This window comes from Tyto alba, unplaced genomic scaffold, assembly GCF_018691265.1.
Source record: "Tyto alba isolate M040663 unplaced genomic scaffold, T.alba_DEE_v4.0 Super-Scaffold_45, whole genome shotgun sequence".
In the NCBI taxonomy this organism is placed as follows: Eukaryota; Metazoa; Chordata; class Aves; order Strigiformes; family Tytonidae; genus Tyto; species Tyto alba.
This window is the reverse complement of record NW_024881321.1, coordinates 16,627,858-16,648,222: the sequence shown is the minus strand read 5'-3', so window position 1 is coordinate 16,648,222 and position 20,365 is coordinate 16,627,858. Positions and strand designations below refer to the sequence as shown.

Sequence of the window (20,365 nt, the reverse complement as noted above, 5' to 3'; positions counted from 1 at the left end):
TAACCAGCCCCGCCCCTCCCGCCGCTCTGCCCAATCGCGGCGCGCGGCTCCTGCTGCCCGGGCCAACGGCAGGGCGCGCCCCACTTCCCCTCCGATCTCGAACGGGCCAATCGCCGGCAGAGCCGCCGCGCAAATTCGAAAGAAAGCCCGCCCCTCGCCTTCCTGCTGGGGCGGGAGCGTTTGAACGGCGCCGGGGCTTTCGGGGGGGGGGCGGTTAAAATTCGTTCCGCTTCCGGGTGGGAGGTGAGGGGGACGCGGGGTCGTCATGGCGAGTAACGCCGCCAGCCTTAACGCGGTGCGGGAGACGATGGACGGTGGGTGGTGGCGGCGGGGGCGGCCTCTCCCGGCGGGTCTCGCCCCTCTTTGGGCCGTGGGGCCTTTAGCTTGCTCTTAAACCACCCGGAGGAGGAGGAGGAGGAGGAGGAGGAGGAGGAGGAGGAGGAGGAGGAGGAGGAGGAGGAGGAGGAGGAGGAGGAGGAGGAGGAGGAGGAGGAGGAGGAGGAGGAGGAGGAGGAGGAGGAGGAGGAGGAGGAGGAGGAGGAGGAGGAGGAGGAGGAGGAGGAGGAGGAGGAGGAGGAGGAGGAGGAGGAGGAGGAGGAGGAGGAGGAGGAGGAGGAGGAGGAGGAGGAGGAGGAGGAGGAGGAGGAGGAGGAGGAGGAGGAGGAGGAGGAGGAGGAGGAGGAGGAGGAGGAGGAGGAGGAGGAGGAGGAGGAGGAGGAGGAGGAGGATCGTGGTTTGAAGTCGGTTAAGGATTTATCTTGGGTTTGCTTCCTGTCGCACGTTATGCCTGAAGCGCTTCGTGTCTTGTGCCTCGTGTGGCGTTTCTCGGTTTTTCATTTAGAGCAGCGTTATCTTTTCAGCGCTTATAAGCGTGTCTGTTTGCTGTTCTTTCTCGTTATCTGAAGGGGTTAAGGAAAGCTAGCGTTACCTCGCTCTGTGCATCATGGATTTAAACAGGAGGACCAGCCCTGTGGTGCTGGGGGTGGCAGCACCTGAGCTGATCCGAACCCCGGTATCTTGTTCCTGTGGACATCTCCTGTCAGAAAAACAAAGTGACTTACTGAAAAAAAAAAAAAAAAAAAAAAAAAAAAACCGAAAAACGACAGTGAAAAAGTTTTGAGAAGAGCAGTCAGCATTACAGAAATAGAATATTTTCTAATACCAAAAAAAACCCTGGCGCTGTTGTGGGACAGGGAATGTGGGCAAAGTGGCACTGGGAGTAGTGGGAAACATTTTGGAGATGTGTATGCCTTGAGAAAGGTGAGCAGGGTGAGTGGAGATCAGGGGTTCGCTGCTTCTTCCAGCCTGACTCTGAGGAATCAAAGCTGGCACGTTTAGGAGGTGTTTGTTAGCAATATGTCCTGTGAAACTCCGGGATTCCATGGAATGGCTATGCTAAAAGCTTACATGGATTTCAGGCAGACAGAGTGGAAAGCTGCCTGGAAATCTTCTGAGGGTTGTTAAATACGAAGACTCTCAAGAAACGCCTTAATGAGAGCGACTAGAAGCTAGGGAGGGTGTTCAGTGGGGTATTGCTTTGCGTTTGTTGTTTTGTTACGGTCTTCCTTTGTATTATGACTACTATTACATAAGGATTACTTAGCGAAGACCTTCATAAGTTGAACTGGTGTAAAAATTAGTGTTTCAGCTGATGATGTACCCACTCTGGCCCACTGCTGGAGGTGAGGCAGGCGTAGCAGGTTTATTATGGCTGCTTTGATGCCTCAAGAGGATAAGACCATTCTATGCAGATAGAGAGAGATTTGTGAAGGACAGTGATTCCAAGTTCTCCTAACTGTACTTGACACCTACCTTCTCTCCACTTCTGCAGGAGTGTTTTAGACAGGAGGGACAATATGCGGATATAAAGACAAAGCAAGGCTTTTGAGAACTGCTATGTAAAGTATACTAGCCTTCAGATTTAAGAGCCCAGGCTTCCTGTGTAACAATGTGGATATTTTATTTAGGATAGACTTTCATAATTTAATCTCTTCCTGAGGTCAGGGTTTTTTTGTGGGTTTTTTTGTTTGTTTGTTTGTGTTTTTTTTTTTTTTCATTAACTTAAATATACGCTTGATTTGTAAAGATTTACTTAGAGTCGTAGAAATACCCTCATGTTTGAACTTTTACTGCACTCAATAATTAATAAATTGTTTGGGGTTTTTTTGTGTTCACAATAACATTAATCTTTTGAAATTTCCATTATAAGAGTATTTATTTGAAGTGCTTTGGTGAAGTAGTTGAAAATGTAAAGCACTGATAGCTATGTCCATGTAATGAGATTTTTCTTGATAAGGGCCATCATAATGAGTAGGAAAAATATTTGTAAGATAATTTTTTCAGACTTTTTAAAATAGAACATGAAATCTGTTGTGCTATAGACGGACAGATGACAATATGGGTTACAGATCAATTATGATGATGATTTCTTTAATTGCCCTTTTTCACACACCTTTTATAAGCCTCAAGGCAAACCAGTGCAGTTAGATCGCAGCCTATTGGCAGTTGCTTAACTGACTTAGCTTCTATTGGCCTTTTCCGTAGCAACCTCCTGTAATGAAGGGCTGTGCCCTAAAAATCTACAGCTGTGATTTCATGTGCTACAGTTGCAGTTTCTCTGGGTTTCCCACTGTTAGTCTAGCAAGCATTGAACAGTTTGCTTTTATTCCTCTCTCAAGGTTGCCCCGCACAAGCTGGGCATGTTTGCATTACTAAGGATATACATTTTTATCTGTTCAAGGGTGAGAACCCAGTCAGGATCCACACTGCAGGCCCCTTCAGGGTCCCCCGCCCAACTGTCGACCCCCCATAGAGATCTGTGTCGCATCTTAACCTACTGCCTAAAAATAGGCAACTAATGGAAGCAAATGGGTTGATATTAACAAAAAAAGTGTTCTTTTATATCTTTAATATTTTAGAGAAGTAAAATGCTTAATTTAGAATGTCAGGTATACATATTTAGCAGCTGTTCTCTGCAGAATGGTGAAAAGCTCAGATTTTTTTGTGGAGAAACTGCTGCCTCAACACCTAAAGGTATTTTCTATTAGAAACTAGTAACCACAGCTCTTGCCGATACAGAAAATTGGAAGTTATCTTTAGTTAGATTTACTGCTCTGCCTTCAAATATGTCACATGCTTAGTAAATTTTGAGATAAGTTTTAAAGTGGTTAAAGTAAGAATTGTTTATTTCTGGGAAGTTGCCAGTCTGCCTTAGTTTTGTAGCTCTTAGTGTTCAGTGGCACTTTATTGCAAATGCATCAATTTGATGTTGCTCTGGCTGTTGAAGATGCTTTTTTGTGGACAGGGTGTGCATGTGTAACGCGTTTGGAACGGTTTGCTTTCAAGCCAGTGGGGACAGAAAGTCTTGTGGAGAACCGAGTTCCCCTTGTGGCTTGTAGCTGGGGCTTTGGTCTGTCAGGCTGCTTTCACATCTTAAACTGGTGTGTATTCTTAATCCAGCCTACTTGTGTGGGCTTCCAGAGTATTACCACACCTAGATGTGTTTTTCATAGCATCTGACGTTTCCTTGTGACTTCGGTGGAATTAACTGGATACATTAGGCCTTTGATGTCTTGGCCTGAGTAGGTGTGACTTGGAGGGTGTGCTGCACTATGTCTTTGGTATACCAAAGTAGAACATTTTCAGAGCTGTCAAGTGGACAGTAGTCACTTGCCACATTGGTTTTATGTGGTAAGAAAGACCTTATACTTCACTTTCTCCTAGTTTGGGGGAGGTTTGATTACAGAAACAGTGTGAATGACATCTGTTCAAAATACACCTGTATTGCTAGAGGTTTAGCCTCAGGATGGAGATTACTGTAGCAACCAGCAGTAAAATCTCACTGAGTTGTTCTGTTACATCTATTAGAAACTGTTCATAAGAATGAAAGAGGGGCCTTCCAGGCAAGGTTTGGAAGGAGAGAGTGAGATCTTTGTTTCTGTACAAAGCTGACTGGAATCTCCTCCTACAAAAGGTTTCATACTGACATGTGGTGCTGCTCATGATTCGGGTCACGTAGAAATCAAACAGTATTGCTTATCCTTAAACCAGTGTTAATGTTAGACCTAAAGACGGGTTTAGTTGTGGAAGGAGGTGTCTAGAAAACTCTTCCCATTCTCTGTAAAAACTTTAAGAATGTGGTTCCAATCTGTTTCTGTAGGACTTTGTCAGTATCTGGAGTTCAAAAGCATGGATTACTCTTATAGCCTACTTTTTACGTATTTGACATGCATGTTAATTATTGAGTTCTTATTTTTTTATTTTTCAAAACCCATTATACAGTATTCAGTCTGCTGAACCAGAAAAGCATGGTATTTATGTTAGAAGCTGTGGCTTCTAGCTTATGCTGGAAAGCTGTACAAAAATGTTGGTGTTGAGGGTCAGACTGCAAGAGCGTTCCACAACTGCCATGTTCACAGACTCTGCTGTAGAAATCAAATGTTGTTGAATAACATTTTTGATCATTGAAATTGCATAGTCTGTAGGGACCAAAGTGCTTTCTCTTTTACTGTTGCAGTTCTGTTTGAGATATCAAGAATATTAAACACTGGTTTGGATATGGAGACATTGTCTATTTGTGTGCGGCTTTGTGAACAAGGGATAAATCCAGAAGCATTATCATCTGTTATTAAAGAACTGCGTAAGGCTACGGAAGCTCTAAAGGTAATGCTTTTTCTTTAAAAACTTATAAATTTGGTTTTAAGTCAGGTGTATGTCCAACTTGCTATGCTTCAATTTGCAAATTGTACTTTAAGATATGACTGACTTTTAAAACAAGGAAATTGACTATTCCATAGGAAAGGCAATGAGCACAACTGAATGGAACCTGAAGCAATAAATGCTTTTCAAAAATTATTGGGTTAACATTTTTGAAAGACAAAAAACAACAGCTAAAACCCACAGAGTTTTATTCTGGGCATTAGTAGCCACCATTTGCCCCCTTACCTGCATCATACCATAGATAGATTGCTACTTTCTACTTTAACCCATATCACTTCATTTCTGCAACCTCAGGCCTGATAGTATGCAGCAGTACTTGTGAACAGGTAAATGCAGCTTGCTAATGTAATCATCACATATTGCATTTATGTCATGAATCTGTACTTTGAATCTCTCCAAAGACAAACAAGAGGGAATTTCCTGGTGTGTTTATATATGGGGCTTTTCATAATTTAGCATTCACCTGTTTCGCTAGTAGTGAATAGCCTGCCTATCTCTGTTCTGGAAGACTGCATTGTGATTCTTAGAAAATTCAACATATGGGTTTTTGACTAGATGGATGCTAGTTAAGGCTATTTTTCACTGGCTTTCAAACTTTTTACTGCACTTTGAACTTAACATTTTTCTATGCTCATGCATATTTTATATTTGTGTACATGCTTACATGTGTGCATGCATTTTACTTCTTCCTTTGCTTTTACTGGTTTACCATTCCCATTTCTATCCTTGGCCCGTTTATCCCATAATTGGTTTAAAATCTACCAGTGTCAGTCTCCAACAACTGTACCTTGTTGGCTGAGTTCAGTTATTCAGTAATAAAAATACATACCAATTAACTTAATCAAATAGTTGGCAGTGTGATTTATGCAGTTATTAGTGTTACTCTTCTAAGTTCTGTGTCAATAATTTATCTGTAAAAGTGGGAGTAATAATTTCTATAAATTGTATAATGAAGTAAACTCCAAAGGGAAAAGAAAATCATTCATTTGAGCACTTCCTGACAGCATTAGGCTAAAATGTACAGGATACAAGCTGCTGAGATACAGGATATACAATTTAACACAAGCAAACAGTAATGACTATGTTAATAAAGGCTAATGGCAGCTGACAGCATTGTTTTTTTTTAAAAAACAGAAGTATTTATTAGAGAACAATACTATACGTTATAATTTTCACAAGCTTATTTTTAGACTTTTATGCTCTCTATGTAAACTAAAATAGTTACAATAAAAGATTAAATTTAATCTACATATTGTCAACTTTTGGTGACTTGCAATACATGTTTTTTCTGTTTCTAGGCTGCTGAAAATATGACAGGCTGATAAGGGAGAAGATTTCTGTGTGAGAAGAATGCCACGTTAAAGTTAACAGAGGCTTTGAAGATTGCCATTATTCAGAAAAAAGTGAAATAAGTGTGTGTGCAAAGCTTTCAGGATATTTCTATAAGTTTTTTGTAAAGGATGATATATAGAATAGATTTGAAGAGTTTTTTAATAAGTTTACCAATAATCTCATTACCTCCTATTTTTGTGAACTATTTGTGAATATACTGCAATTGCTCTTCTTTGGCATCCAGTATTTTTCAAACAGTGTCAGGTACTGCACACTTGCTGAATTTACTAGTGTGTAGCAATGAATATTATTATAATGAGTATAGCTTGTAAATGCATCCTTTAGAACTGATAATATATCCTGGTTTTTATCTCTTGCTTTGATGAAAAATTACAATTTTAGTATTGTTTATGGACGAGATGGAAATGAAGCCCATCCTGACTTTATTTAATTAGAGTATGAGTAGTGACTTAAGTCTCAATCCGAAAGTAAGAAATAAAGCACTTTTGATAACGTAAGTAATGAATTGTCCTTTTGATTCAAATTGCTGGAAAAAATGTTTGTTTGTTTGTTGTTTTTTTTTTTTTTAACTTTAATAACAAAGGAACTTGTTATCCATGCAGAAATGTGTGAAAATTTAAATTCTAGATGGAATATTTTATGGAGTTCAGAGGCTACATTTGTTCTGAGTACTAGACCTAAAAATATTAAGGCTGAATTATTAATGCATAGTCAAAGCACATATGAGAATTATTGGATGTGGATGATGGGACTCAATGAGTCTTAAGCAGTTGTTTGGTATAGGAATGTCTCCTCATTCAGCACTAGGAATCTTCACTGATGCCAAAGCAGGTGTTTGTAGTATATACAGTAAACTGTTTATCATGTTACTTTCCAGTAAATACATTTGCATCCAGGGATTCTACTTCATAAGAAAATGGTTTCTTGTGTGTTCATCATCTGCTGCTGTTAAAGCTTCTTCAATTTTTTGGTTAGCATGGTTTCAAGGTGTAGTGTTAATGGGACCTCAAATAACCTCCAAAGTTAATAGGGTGGAGCACATCTGGAAATGAACCTTGGATCTTACTTAAGCCAAACATTATATTTGTGCAGAGAAAAAGTTCTTTCTGCTTTTAAGAATTTACATCATATGTACTTGAGATCATAGCTCTACAAAAGGCGATGGAGAAGGCTAAATACACCATATTGCTGGCAGAGAAAATAGAAAAATATTTATATTACACCAAACTGCTTACCATTATTTCTAGTTAGCCTGGCCAAAAAAATCATTCCAGGAGGGTGCTGTGAAAACTTCTGGATAACTGAGTTGGGGGGGGATTTTTAAATGGCAACATTTTGTTCACTCACGAACACTTAAAATCAGTTGTAAATTGGTGGTGTTACCCCAGATTTATAACTTCTGAATACTGAGAGTAATGCTTTTTGAAAACATTGTCTATATCCCTTCATACTAGGGATACCTTGATAAAATTTATCCTAGGAAGTTTGAAAACTCAGTAAAAGATCATGAAAACATCAGGTCAGATCAACACCAATTGCCAATTAGCTCTTAAATGCTTAAAACCAGCTGGCAAATGCAATATAAGAACAACGTTTATATATAATTCTTGATCTGTTCGGTAGGTTGCACCTACTATTTTACCATCAATAAGCTTACAGTTTTTATGCACTTAGACATTTGCTGGTAGACCATTTATTATGCAGAATTATAGAAGCAGGGCATGGTTTTGACGTTCAAACACCTGGTTTCATGTATATAAAACTAAAAATGCATCATTTTTATTATTACAGTGAACTAGATGGTAACATTGGTTATACTTAGAAGTTCGTATTTACAAAATGAAATGCAAACCTTAAGGTTGAATATTTAACATACATGGGCTGAAAGCAGGAAGGACATGTTCCTTAAAACTGGTAGATCTGTGGTTACCTGGAAAGTCTGTATATTTTTCTTCAGTGTACTTGGCAAAGTTTCTTTCAAAATACTGTGTGGAACACATGTGCTTAGGAGTTGGTGTAACAGAAGTCCTAATTGCTTTTGATTTGGGGTACCATCCAGAACAAATACACGAAATATTTTTTTTCTTCCTCTTGGTAAAAAAAAAAAAAAAAAAAAAGAAAATTCCTCTAGTAGGGAGTTTCATACTGGAAATGTTTCTCTGCAATAAAATAAATCTCCTGCTATTAGCATCGCCATTATGTGAACATGAGCACTCGGGCTTACCATTGATGGCTGAGAAGCCTTGGCTGCATTTGACACACACCACCTTCTACTACATTTAACTAAGAAGCCAAGCAAACAGCACATGCTTTTCTTCTGGGCTCCTTACATGCTTTTGGAACTCATGAAAAGACAAACATAACAGGACTAGCTGTCCAGGTCCTGAGCAAAGATTTTTTCTAACACAATAGCCTCTTTTGTAGTCAAAAGCAGCTGCCTGAGGAAGGATAAGAACAATGTAAGCACATTTGGTTCTTTTCCGTATGTGTTCTCCTAGCTTCCAAGTGTCTTCTATTCCAGGCTTTCCTGAACATCATGTGGTTTGTTGATTTAGTAATCCCCAGTGCTTCTTTTTCCAGTACTTGTCCAGTTTCCCTTGGACTGTATAGGCCTCCTGAATAACAGCAGCTTTTATCAATTGATGTCTGTTGCATAAAGAATTGTCGCTTGTTGATTTTGAATCTGATTTTTACTAGCTTAATTTAAAATTTCCTGCATAGTAAGCTTCTACCTACCATGTGTGTGCCAGTCATGGTTCTGCAGATATATAACATTCACCTTTAAATTTCTTCTTCTAAACTAAAATGCATTAGTTAAAATATTCCTTGAGTAGCCAAAGGCATGGAATATCTTCTGCATTTATTGTGCTTTGCAACTTTTCTGGGTCTCGTATATTCTGAGAAGGGAATCAAAACTGCATGCGGCATTAGACATGTAGTTAAGTACTGGCCTGTTTACTTTCATGTTCTTTATTCCTTTCCTAGTAATTCCTAATACTTGACCTTTTAAATCTGAATTGAGCACTGAGCTCTTTTCCTGGCGTTATCTATCGTAACCACAGGATCTTAGTCTTGAGAGATAATGCTAAGCTCAGAGGCTATTTTTCCAGGTGAAACTATGGTTGTTTATCTCCATGTGTATAATTTTTTATTTATCTATGCTGAATTGCATCTGACATTGTATTTCTTAATCAGTCTTACATATCTTCCTGCAGTTCTTCACAGTTTGCCAGTAGTCTTACTAACTAAAGTCTAAAGTGATCACTAACTTCATCTTCGGCAAATTTTGTTGCTTTGTCCCTTTTTGGATGATAATTATGAATAGGTCAGGCAGCACACAACCTAACAAAGACTCTGCAGAGTACCACTCATGCTGACCTGTGGCAGGAACTGAGTATTCCCATTCCTTTTCCGTGATTGTGAATAAAATGCAGTCCTGCCTACCACTTAGTTTCTCGTTCTTATACTGACAATCTTTAGTGTCACATATAGCACAGGTGTGAGAGCTTAAGCACAATCATGAATGCAGTCCTGCAGAGAGCATGACATTCTAGGTAACTGTCAGGATCCCTAACATTTGTAACTGTCTAATTATATTTTGGAAATATAAACTTAAGAAAATAACTTTACAGGAGGTCATGGAGTATTAGAAAAGACAAACATGATCCTGAGGATTCCATCTTAACATTAGGGAGTGTTTGAAAGAGCAAAGGTGGTAACAGAATTGAAGACCAGTCGTGTAGCATCAGCAAGAGCGAACAGTGGACCAGTGAAGTTGAGATTTTGTCAGCAATGAAAGACAAAAAAAATGTTCTCGGTTCCATTTGAACATTTTTTTTTGGTGGAAATATCAGTGGGCTAATCTTTTTATTATTTATGGGTTTACATGTGAGATGTTGATGTAGTATACCTCAACTTATTCAGGACAGTTTTCACTTAAAGCACAACATTGGCATCGTTCAGTAAAAATACGAATGTACTGTGTTGTTACCTGTTTTGCCGTCTTGTTACCTTGGGAGTAAAATTTGAAAAGAAACCCCGTACCTTTAAAAATGTAAAAACCAAAATCTCAGTTCTTAAGAAACGGTAAATTGAGAAGGATTTTTGAAGCATCATAAACAGCTACTTTACTGTGAGGATTTTGTGAAGTTGTAGGAAGAGTGCCTGTCAGATACAGAAAATAAGTTTACCAAGTAGAAATAGTGACATAAAACCATAATGCTGCCTGATTACTGCTTCCAGGCCCAGTTTATACTTCTAGAAAGTTTACACAAAGGTAATTTAAATGAAAGCCATAAAACTGTTTTGGGACTGAAGAGCAAGCCTCATGAGGTCAAAGAATTCAGGAATGTGCAGGTTCCCAAAGAGAATTTGGGAAGATACATAGTGGCCATGGTATGCTCTTGAACATAGAAGGAATTCTTGTGGCTACATCTTTTCAACATGACAGAAAACATACCAGATCCAGTGGCTGGTATTAGACAAATCATACCTTAAAAATAAGGTGCAAGTTCCCAGGAGTAAAGGTAAGTAAACTTTGACATGGCATAGTAGGGAAATGTCAAACTGACTACTGCTTGATGTTAAAATGAAATTAAGAATACTTCTAAAAGACATGGTTTAATCCAGTTTCTGGGGAAAAGTCTGTAATACCTCTCTGCAGTGTGTCAGACATGCTGCCTGTAGCAGTTCCTTCTGACTGCAGAGGAATTATTAGGAATATTTAGGATGAATATCTGTGTTGTTTCTGTCAGTAAGATAAATGGAAGCCCAGTTTTCAAAACATTTAAATGTTACCTGATAAAAAAATTCAAACAACACAACTATTAATTATCTGAACTGGCAATCTGGAATATATTGAGCCTAGGCACTTTTATTATCACTTTATAAATATTCCTGTTTTATCACCTCCAATTCTTCCATGTAAGGAGAGACCAGCTCGTGAAAATGGATCTCGAAAAGATCTCAGTGGTGTTATCATGTGGGTGTGTGGGAGTTTTAACGCTCGAATGTAACTTCCAGTGAAGGAGATGGAAAATGGGGGAGTGGAAGTTGCGGTGCTTGGCCCTGCTGAGGTTCCCCAAGGGAACTGCTGGGAGGACCCCTGAGTGGGGAAGGACACCATGAGAGGGTGACAACGCTGAGGGATGTCCCAGCTTGATTTTATTTGATTATTTTATTTGTACACCTGGTACAAAATTGTTATGCTTGAGGATACCAACAGGTAAGAGTTATCTTCCTATGTAATAGACAGGAGGTACAAGTAAGCGAGACTAGGGTTAAGAGGTGGTCATATTGCCCTTCTCCCCACCCACAGGTTCAGTCCCTTTAACAGCAAGACTTTGTTGAAGCAGATGGGATTGTTTATTAAGTACTCTGAGCAATGCTGCTGCTGTGCCAGGGTACTGCACAGGCCAGGGCCGCCCTGGGGGTCCATCAGGGAAGGGCCCGGCTGCCCGGGACTGACCCACCACCCCAGCCAGGGAGGTGCGGCCAGGCTGAGTGAGGGGAACTCTCATCCAAGGAAAGCCTGGGATGGCCGAGCTAAACCATTTTGGGCCGTTCCAGTGGTTTTTTGGCCTTGAAGCTGGCAGTGGTAAGAGTGGGGCCGCCCAACCCTCTGCCATCGCTGCCCGCTGGCGCAGCTTGTGAGGACAGTACTTGAAGGAGCTGAGTCATCAGCTATTGCTCCATCCCACTTCCCCAGGCTCCCAGAAAAGCTCCTCATGACATTTCTTCTTGCCTCCTCGGAAAGCTGCTTGGTACACCTTCTGGTTTTGTTCCCAAGCCAGTTTACAGGGGCAGATGATTGTGAACAGGATGAATTACAATTTTGGGAGGGTACAGCTAATCAAGGACAGAGAAATAGTCTCATTCCTGTGACCAGTGAACTTGTGTTGAACTCAAAGCCAGTCATGAGCCACAGGTGGTTATTTACTGTTTGTGGTTTAACAGCTGTGAAAACCCCAGGATGTTACAATAATATGCACCTTACATATAAAGGTCAAGACTTTATGAGATGTAAATGCTGCAAGAGAAAAGTTAAGGAAAAATATTAATCACTTGCAAATACAGTACTCTGTCATACATAAAATTTAATGAGGGATTTAAAGGAGAATCGTATGCTGATCTTACACATTTTGAAGTAAATATGCAAAGAAAAATACCTGGCCAAACGTTTCCTAGGACATACTAAAAGAAGCATCTCTATTCTCTTAGGGAAAATACAAGATACAGTCTGAATTGTATAGGATATTGTATGTACAGGGATACAGGGTGAAATAAAACTTGGGCTCTTTTCCGATCAAGTGCTTTTCTAATTCAAGAATGTTTTGTTTAGCTTCACTGTTCAGGTGAAATCAATCATCTCAGGCATAGGAACAACTCAGCAAGGTACATGCACAGCTATTTATTCCTATGTTCTGTGACAAATGCACTCACAGTGAAGGCAGAAAAATATCTATGGCGCATACACAGACTGATAATCTGGCCTATATTTTTAGCATGGTATCTCGGGCTATGCATTTTACTGTGAAGAACGACATCAGTAATAAAGCTGCCAGTCTTAGTCAATCAGTGGCTCTCTGTATGCGCTGGTCAGATGACTTTGCAGCAGCTGTTCCATTTTTAGATGTGTTGTGCCAAATTCAGTATTGACTTGCACCCTGTGAAGTTTTATTGAAGTTAATGAAGTTAGTGAAATGGCAATACAGGACATGAACCAACATATATGGGCATTGTTCCTCTTAACTGTGACTGAATGGAGAACATAAAGACATGATTTTGTTCGGGCAGATCCTTTAGCATTCTCATGGGAGGGCACTCTAGTTAAAATAGGTTTTTCATTTTATTCATCAAAATATTTAAAAAGTAACAATAATTAAAATAAAAAAGGAAAATAATTTTACTAAAGCTCCAAATGTTTTTGTTCAGTAGTGTTATAATTAGTCATTCATTCTACGTGTTGTGCTCCCATTTCTCATCTGTGAGTTGGGTTTTCTGCCAACTACGTCTGCCCCAATTCACCATTTTCCTCTCTCCTTTCCCCTCAGTTTTAATTCTCTCTTTAGAGGGGGGTCAGGCTTCAATGTCTTCCAATTTTTCAGCAATCATTTCTACAATATTTCCCCAAGATAATCAGGCACTATTCAATAAAGAGTTTTCTTGGCAACACATTTTTCTCCTGGAAACAGTTTTGATAAAAATATTTTGATTGGTCCTAATATGTGCACGACTATCAGAGAGAATGGAGTTGCACAATGTTCTGCATGGCCAAATCTGCTCCTTGTCCTGGTGCACAAACTTCTGTATTTCTGTATCCTTAAAATACTTTTAGAGTGTTACAGTGTGAAGTGTAGGTATCCAATATATTGGCATAGGTATGCCAATCTTGTGTGCAGAGTTATCACATAAATATCAGGGATGTCCTTCATTCCAAAATATTATTCATCCTAAAATACAAGTTTTATTTGCTTTTTAGTATTACTGTCATGTGCTGTGTCAAATACTATGTATCCAAGTCTCATTTGGCATCTGTATGTTTAGCTTTGGCAAGAAAATCTCTAGGAAAAATCCTCAGGCTGAAGAAAAAACAGTTTTGCCCTGTTTTCAACATATTCGTCTTTTTCTATCCCAGCTTCTGTGATAATCAGCTGACACAACGTGATTTGCTACAGACCTTTGCATCTACAAATATGACTATTTTGTCTTTACATCAATTAAAGTTTGTTGAAGAATTTTATGAGGATGGTACCATTATCCTTCATGCTTTTCATACTTCTGAAATTAATTTTTTAAAGAACTTACAATATTTGTAAAACACAAAGGAATAGGATAAATATATATATATATATTACTGAAAACTATTGCATATTCCACTAGATGGCAGACAAACATTTGCAACCACTGCTGCTGCTTTGTAAAATAACTGTTAGTTTTGCATGGATTCTAATAAATACTATTTTAGGCTCAATTTCCAGTTTAATGAAGGATTGGTGTAATTCAACCTTTTGATTTATTTTAAAAAACATTTTAAAACTAGAAGGAAGCATAAAAAAACGTGCTATTGATTGCATGATTTTGGCTCACAAAAGAGAGAACTGAGGTTTAAGCACTTAACATTTTGTATTTTATGCATTTAACTGTACTCAAATGGGATACACCAGTAGTAAAATAACCACAACAGGGAGAGTTTTCAGCATAGCAAATCTGTAGTGGCATCTTTTTGCTTTAATTCAGAGTAATAAAATATACACAAACTGTCTTAGAAACCGCACCAAAGGAAGTTATGCAACCCTCTGTAGTTGATAGCCACTTCAGCTTTTTCTTTTTGGTGTTTATGTACTTTCTGGCAGTTAGCAATATACAACGTTTAAGACAAGAAGGCACAATCAAGATAAGGGTGGCACATACGCTAACTGTAGTGTAGGAAGATATGCCACCCTGGTGAGGATATACCAGTACCATAGTAACACCGTCATTTAAAATAAATACCATATAAATAGCCACATTTATTAGATGTGGTAGATTAGGTAAGAAGTGAGATGAGACAACTCTTACCATTTCCAGTAGTGAAAAGAGAAAGTAGAGGCAGGATGAATTTTCCTACCTGGCCACTGACCAAGAGCTCATTTCTGTCCACCAAATATATTTCTGGATCTGTTGCCTGTCTGTGGTCTCCAAAATGAGGGGAACGGAGGAAAGATGGAGATTTCCTAAAGTAGGATATTTAAGGGAGTGGAAGAGAAGTGCCATGTTAATCTTCAGCCTCTTTTTTTAAATTATGATCTCTCAGGGACAATTTGTAGCTCCCAGCATAATCAGATTAGGTTATCAAGGGTTAATTAGTGAAAAGAGAGCTGTCCCCATCCCAGTCCCCGTCCTTCCCACAGTTCACCAATTAAGTCCTTCCCCAAACATTTAATAATATTGTAATTTTATGCCTTAGGATGGTGGTATTTTAGTGAAAAAGCCTGAATATTTCAACTATCCTTAAACCTCTGTTTTTCTCTGCAGTCAGTGGAGAGAGGCAAACTCTTGGTCGAAAGGGGCAAATCAGAGCAGTAAAGTTATTCTTCGTCTCTGAATTGCTCTCTAAAGAAAACTCTCTATTGACTGAAGAGGTAACCCAAGGAGACTAGTATCCTGAGGCTAAGATTAGTCTTTGCAAATATTCCCATTAGATCATCTACTCTGACTTCCTGTATTTCACAAGCCTTTGAATTTCACCCAACAGCCTTTCTATTGAGTTCAATAACTTGTGTTTAGATAAAGCATATCCAAAAAGACATTTATTCTTGAGTTGAAGACATTAATAGAGATAGTGTATCCACTGCTTCCTTTGTTGGTTTGTTCCATAGTTAATCATCTCCACTATTAAACTTTATGTGCCTTATTTCTGGTTTTAATTTATCTGGCCTGAGTTCAGTATGGAGCTGCTTGTTATGCTTTTTCCTTCTTAGCTAAAGAACACTTAGTCTGTGGGATTTTCTTCTGAGGGAGCTATTATAATCAAGTCACCACTCTATCTTCTTTTTGATAAGGTGAAAGGATTTTTCTTTCTGTAAAGCATTTTCCTTCTTCTCTCCAGTGCTCATTCTGGTCTTCTCTTCAGCCTGTTTTTTTTTTTTTTTATTTTTTTGCCTTCCTTTCTGTCTGATAGTAATCTCATCTGTGCTGTGTGTGGAGATAAGATTGGTCTACCCTATTCACTGTTTTGCTCCAGTATCACACTCACAGTTCCCTTTGAACTATGCTTTCTTAGATATCCCTTAAATCCTTTGTAGTGTTATTGTTTTGCAGAACGTGGGCTTCCACTTTTCAAGTATGGCCCAACTTGTTCCCATTTGTTTAGCTTTTCACGTGTCTGTGTTAAACTGGATTTAATTTGAATTGGTCCACCTTACTGAACAGTTCAAAACCCTCTGTCTGTTTGTCATGACTTTACATTTATCACTCTGCCAGGTTTTGTCCAATCTACAAACTGTATCAGCAACATTTTTTTCATCTAGTTCAGGGTTATCAATGACAAAGTATCAGCTCAGCTACTGAAACTTGTAGTACCCTGCTAAAATCAGGATGGATGCTCCTGCTTCTGCATGCACTTGAATTATATAATATGGCCATAGCATGTGCTTATGTATATGTCCTGTCCTTATTTAAATCAAGTCTCAACAATGTCACTGAATTTTGGAATATTGAGCCATTTCTGATTCCAGTGAAAGGAGTTTTTAACTGAGATGGTTTAGGCTGTCTGGTCTTCTGAAGTCAAAACTCTATGAAAGTCCAAAAGTATGCAGTTACAGACAGAGTAGTGAAATCATTATAAACTAAACTAAGAATCCCATCAAAGAATTAAATAAATTTTATTTAACAAGACCTACTTTCTACAAAACCATGTTGACCATCATGAATTACATTAATTCCTTTAATCTTGTATTAATTGAATCAGCTTATTAGTTTTTCCATTAATTTTCTCTGGGTTTTTTTGTGATGTTTACTGGCCTTAAGTTACCCAGGTCATCACTGTTGCCCTTCAAAAGAATGGTACAATATTAGTGCTAATCCAGGATTTGTCTTGTTTCTCCTGATTTTTAAATATATAGGACTAGACTAAAGATCTTTTACTTAAGTTTTCCTTCATCCCACCGTTTTCCTTAACTGTACAAAACTAGTTTCTTTGTAGTTCCAAGTATGTGTATATTAACATGTGATGTGATATTTTAATATTTTTATTTTCTATAATTTTGTATGTCTTACTCTTTTGACTGCTGTTTATAAACATACAAAGTAATTGGATCACCTCCCTGGCCCCAGACAGTATCCAACTATGTAAATGAATTTGTTTTTTACTCTTTAAAATTAGAATTAAGACATTCCTAATTATTGTGGGTATCTTTTGTGCTACAAGTTTACAACTGTTGAAAATTAATCCTGTTATTAAGGCTGACTGTATGGGAGTCACCAGATGGCACTGTTGCAAGTGTCTTGTTGATTCTTTTGTCTGGAGGAGGCTATATAAAAATAGGCCTTGAAAGATATACTTAGTTGTTGGTTTTTTTTATTTTTCCCATACGGTAGCATAGCCCAAGTCTATTGCAAGCTAAATATTTTCTCACAAGCATTGTAGCAGCCCAAAGATTTTGCTTATGAACAAGCTAAACATATGCTCAGACTACAAACCTCACAAGAACTAGGCGGCCTAAGTGGTGGCCAAGATTAAGGGGCTCTTCAATTGTCCAAAATGTTTTTGGAAAGTAAGAGTCATTCTTTGGAGGGTGACGAGTTTAAGCAGCTTCTACGCAGCCTACCAACATTTAAAGCATCCTGAACTACAAAAATAAGAGGGAAAACATTCTGTTATTTGCTGCTCTGAGTCAGACAGCAAGGTACGGACTTTTATAATGTTTCATTACCTAAATAGAAAAGAAAATGGGGGCATGATAAAGTTATTTTAATGTGATGCAGCTTCTGAATAAGTTCTGGAAAAGTTCACAAGCCAATTTCAAACCTGATACAGAGGAGAGTAGCAAAACAGAGAACTGACAGATAGTGACAGTAAAAGTATGTGGCTGTGTAAAGAAGCTCATACAGCTCTTACACTGGTTTACTTATCAAACTGCTCACTGTTGTAAATTAATATAAAGCATAAAATTTGCAGGAATATATGGAATACTATTACAACTATACGTGCTAATTTGGTGGGGTTTGCATTGCATATTTCCTATAAAATTATATTCATGTGTTGGTAAAGCTGTGAATCTAGCTCTACTTGTTTAGATCCTGTACACTTATTAATTTATCTGTTCACTACTGAGTACAAAAATTATTCCTGGTTATATACATGTGAAATATACCTGCTTAATCTTTACTTTGCAACATACATATTAGAAGTGTGGAGCTCAGTATTTGACACTTATTTAGCACCTGGTTAAACACCATTAAACTACTTGACACTGAACATGTGATAATATTTTCTCAATTAAACTGCCTGTTGGCATTCAATAGAATAAGGATAATCAGTTTCATGGGGAATGTCCCCATAAAACACCTGTCCAGGTACAACCTATCCCAGTGAAGCAAACAGAAATTTTATCCATATTTATCAAAATTCATGATCTTTGTATTTTATATGTTATATTCCTATAATGGTTTAAATTAGACTTACACCATGTCCAGTGTAATTCCCTGAGGAAGTATTTGGTATATCAGCACTCGACAAATCCTTGTTCATACAAAATGAAGCATAGGAATGTTAGTATATACATTTAACATAAGCTTTGGGTTTTCAAGCCATGTCCGGAATAATTGCCCTGTAAGCAGCAGAGAGTACCATTTCTCTCACTAGAAGATGGAAGCCTAACCATCACTGCCAGACTTGTACAAGTGTTTCCTAGAGTGCAAATGTTTAAGATGGAATGTTAAACAAATATTTTAATTGCTTCTGTAAGCTTATTCATAGCCACTTCAAATCCAAGTTCACTGCCTTACTGTGCTCTCAGTGTGACTTTCCATTTTTAAGTAGGCAGCCATGTTATACACCAGTGATTTTGCTACGTCTTCTTTTGTAGATGGTAATCTTTATGCAAAGAAGTAAGAACTGTTATTAGAACACAGTGTTGGAACTATATACGAAAAAGAAAAATTCCTCATTATTTGTGTCAGGAGCAAAGGTAGGGGGAATAACTCCTTTTGGAGCCACAGTAACTACTTGGGCATTTAGGAGTGTTTTGGGGGCTAACAGCTCTTGCAACCCTGTGCTGCGAGTAGTAGGAGTCACCCCCTCTCTTACTAGGCAGTGGCTAGAGTTTTCTAGCTCTCCTGGATATATGTCAAATTGCCAGTTTAAGTGCATTGATGAATAAGGGCCTTCATATAAAGGTACAAAGGTGTTTCAGATACTATGGAGATAAAAGCCACATATAAGTACTTCATTGGATTCCTCGTGTTGTTTGTCTGTAGCCACATTTTCCACTGTATCCCTTGCCAGAGATAATCATAGTCATCTTACTCTTTATGTTCTTTAGTAGTCGTTTACATGCCATCCTCACTACACTTTTTACTCATTTATGTGCTTGCTGTTGCTGGGTTGAGGATAATATTTTCTCAGGCCACAGCTGAAATGCTAATCCATATTGTACTTCTGTCACCTCCAAGGTGGATTATTGTAATTCCTTTCTGGTGTCTACCTGATTGTAAAACTTCACAAGTTCTGTTTTACATAAAATGCTGCGGCTGACATGCTTATTCATCTTAAACCAAATTAGCATATCACTCTGGTCTTTTGATCCATGCTATGGCTGCCAGTTAGAGTAGTGCTTCCTTCCTATATGACCTGGCATGCATTGATGCATGATGATGGATTCCGACCACAAGTATTAACACAAGCATTACAGTTTAGACAGTAAAATATTGCCTTGCTCCTTTTGCACACTTTAAACTGCCTTTTTCTTTGCTTTATATTGATGTGCTAACACTTCTAATAGCCGTGTTTAAGAATAATTAATACATTCTTAGATATTAGGAACGGGAACAGACTCCTCAGGCATTCTAGTTGAAGTAATGTGTCCTCTAGCTGCAGAAAGTCATGTTGTAAAGTGCTCTTCTAAATGAGGCTTTTACTAGACAAACAGGACTCCGCTGTTGTTTCCACTTTCAATATGGAATATGGAACTATGTAAGTCCATGTCTGCATGACTTTGTATGGAATAGCACGGTGAGGAAAGGAATTCACAAGCAGATTTCCCAGAGCCTATCCAGGGTTTGAAAGTCTTTAGCAATATGGGGAACAAAGCCCAAATGTCATTTTCCCTGAATATGAAACAGTTCCATGGTGAATAATACCACTGAATCACAACACTCTTTCTATTTTATTTCTACAGGAAAACAATATGAATTTCACTGATAAACATAATTAATAAGCTACTATTATTTGAAGTGAACCTATTTGAGAAAGGTTGTTGACAAGGAATGGATGGCTCAAAGAGTGTTAGTGGATCCTTTCATACCTATACAGCCCATGCAAGTGTTCACCTCGTTCCTGCTTTGGATTGTAATCCTGTCTTGAACATATTTATTTTTCCTTTACGAGTTACAGAAGAATTCCCCTGCAGTTGAATAGTTCAGGATGGAGACCTACTTCCCTCATGCTAGAAACTGACTTTGCAGATATTTAGCTTGGAGATTCATCTTGTCTAACTTCACATTTGCCATAATGAGGTCTACTACTGAGCTAGTTGCCTCAGGCATGTTTGTTTGTTTGTGGAGAGATGCAATTTTGGGGTACAGTCTGACC

The 20,365-nt window shown here is 38.4% G+C and overlaps 1 protein-coding gene across 1 annotated transcript; it reads left to right on the top strand.

Annotated features, from left to right (window-relative positions):
* Window positions 1–231: 231 nt before the first annotated feature.
* Window positions 232–9,345, top strand: MZT1 (mitotic spindle organizing protein 1). Its single transcript, XM_032987624.2, has 3 exons — window positions 232–314; window positions 4,517–4,662; window positions 6,018–9,345. Exons 1-3 carry the CDS (start codon window positions 266–268, stop codon window positions 6,039–6,041), a joined length of 219 nt encoding a protein of 72 aa, XP_032843515.1. The 5' UTR covers window positions 232–265; the 3' UTR covers window positions 6,042–9,345.
* The last annotated feature ends 11,020 nt before the right edge of the window (window positions 9,346–20,365 follow it).

Bases quoted from the DNA above. Each gene is read 5' to 3' on its own strand.
- MZT1 (XM_032987624.2), top strand. From the start codon at position 266: ATGGCGAGTAACGCCGCCAGCCTTAACGCGGTGCGGGAGACGATGGAC. The intron at 315-4,516 runs GTGGGTGGTGGC...TTACTGTTGCAG, and splicing joins GGTGCGGGAGACGATGGACG to TTCTGTTTGAGATATCAAGA. The intron at 4,663-6,017 runs GTAATGCTTTTT...TTCTGTTTCTAG, and splicing joins AGGCTACGGAAGCTCTAAAG to GCTGCTGAAAATATGACAGG.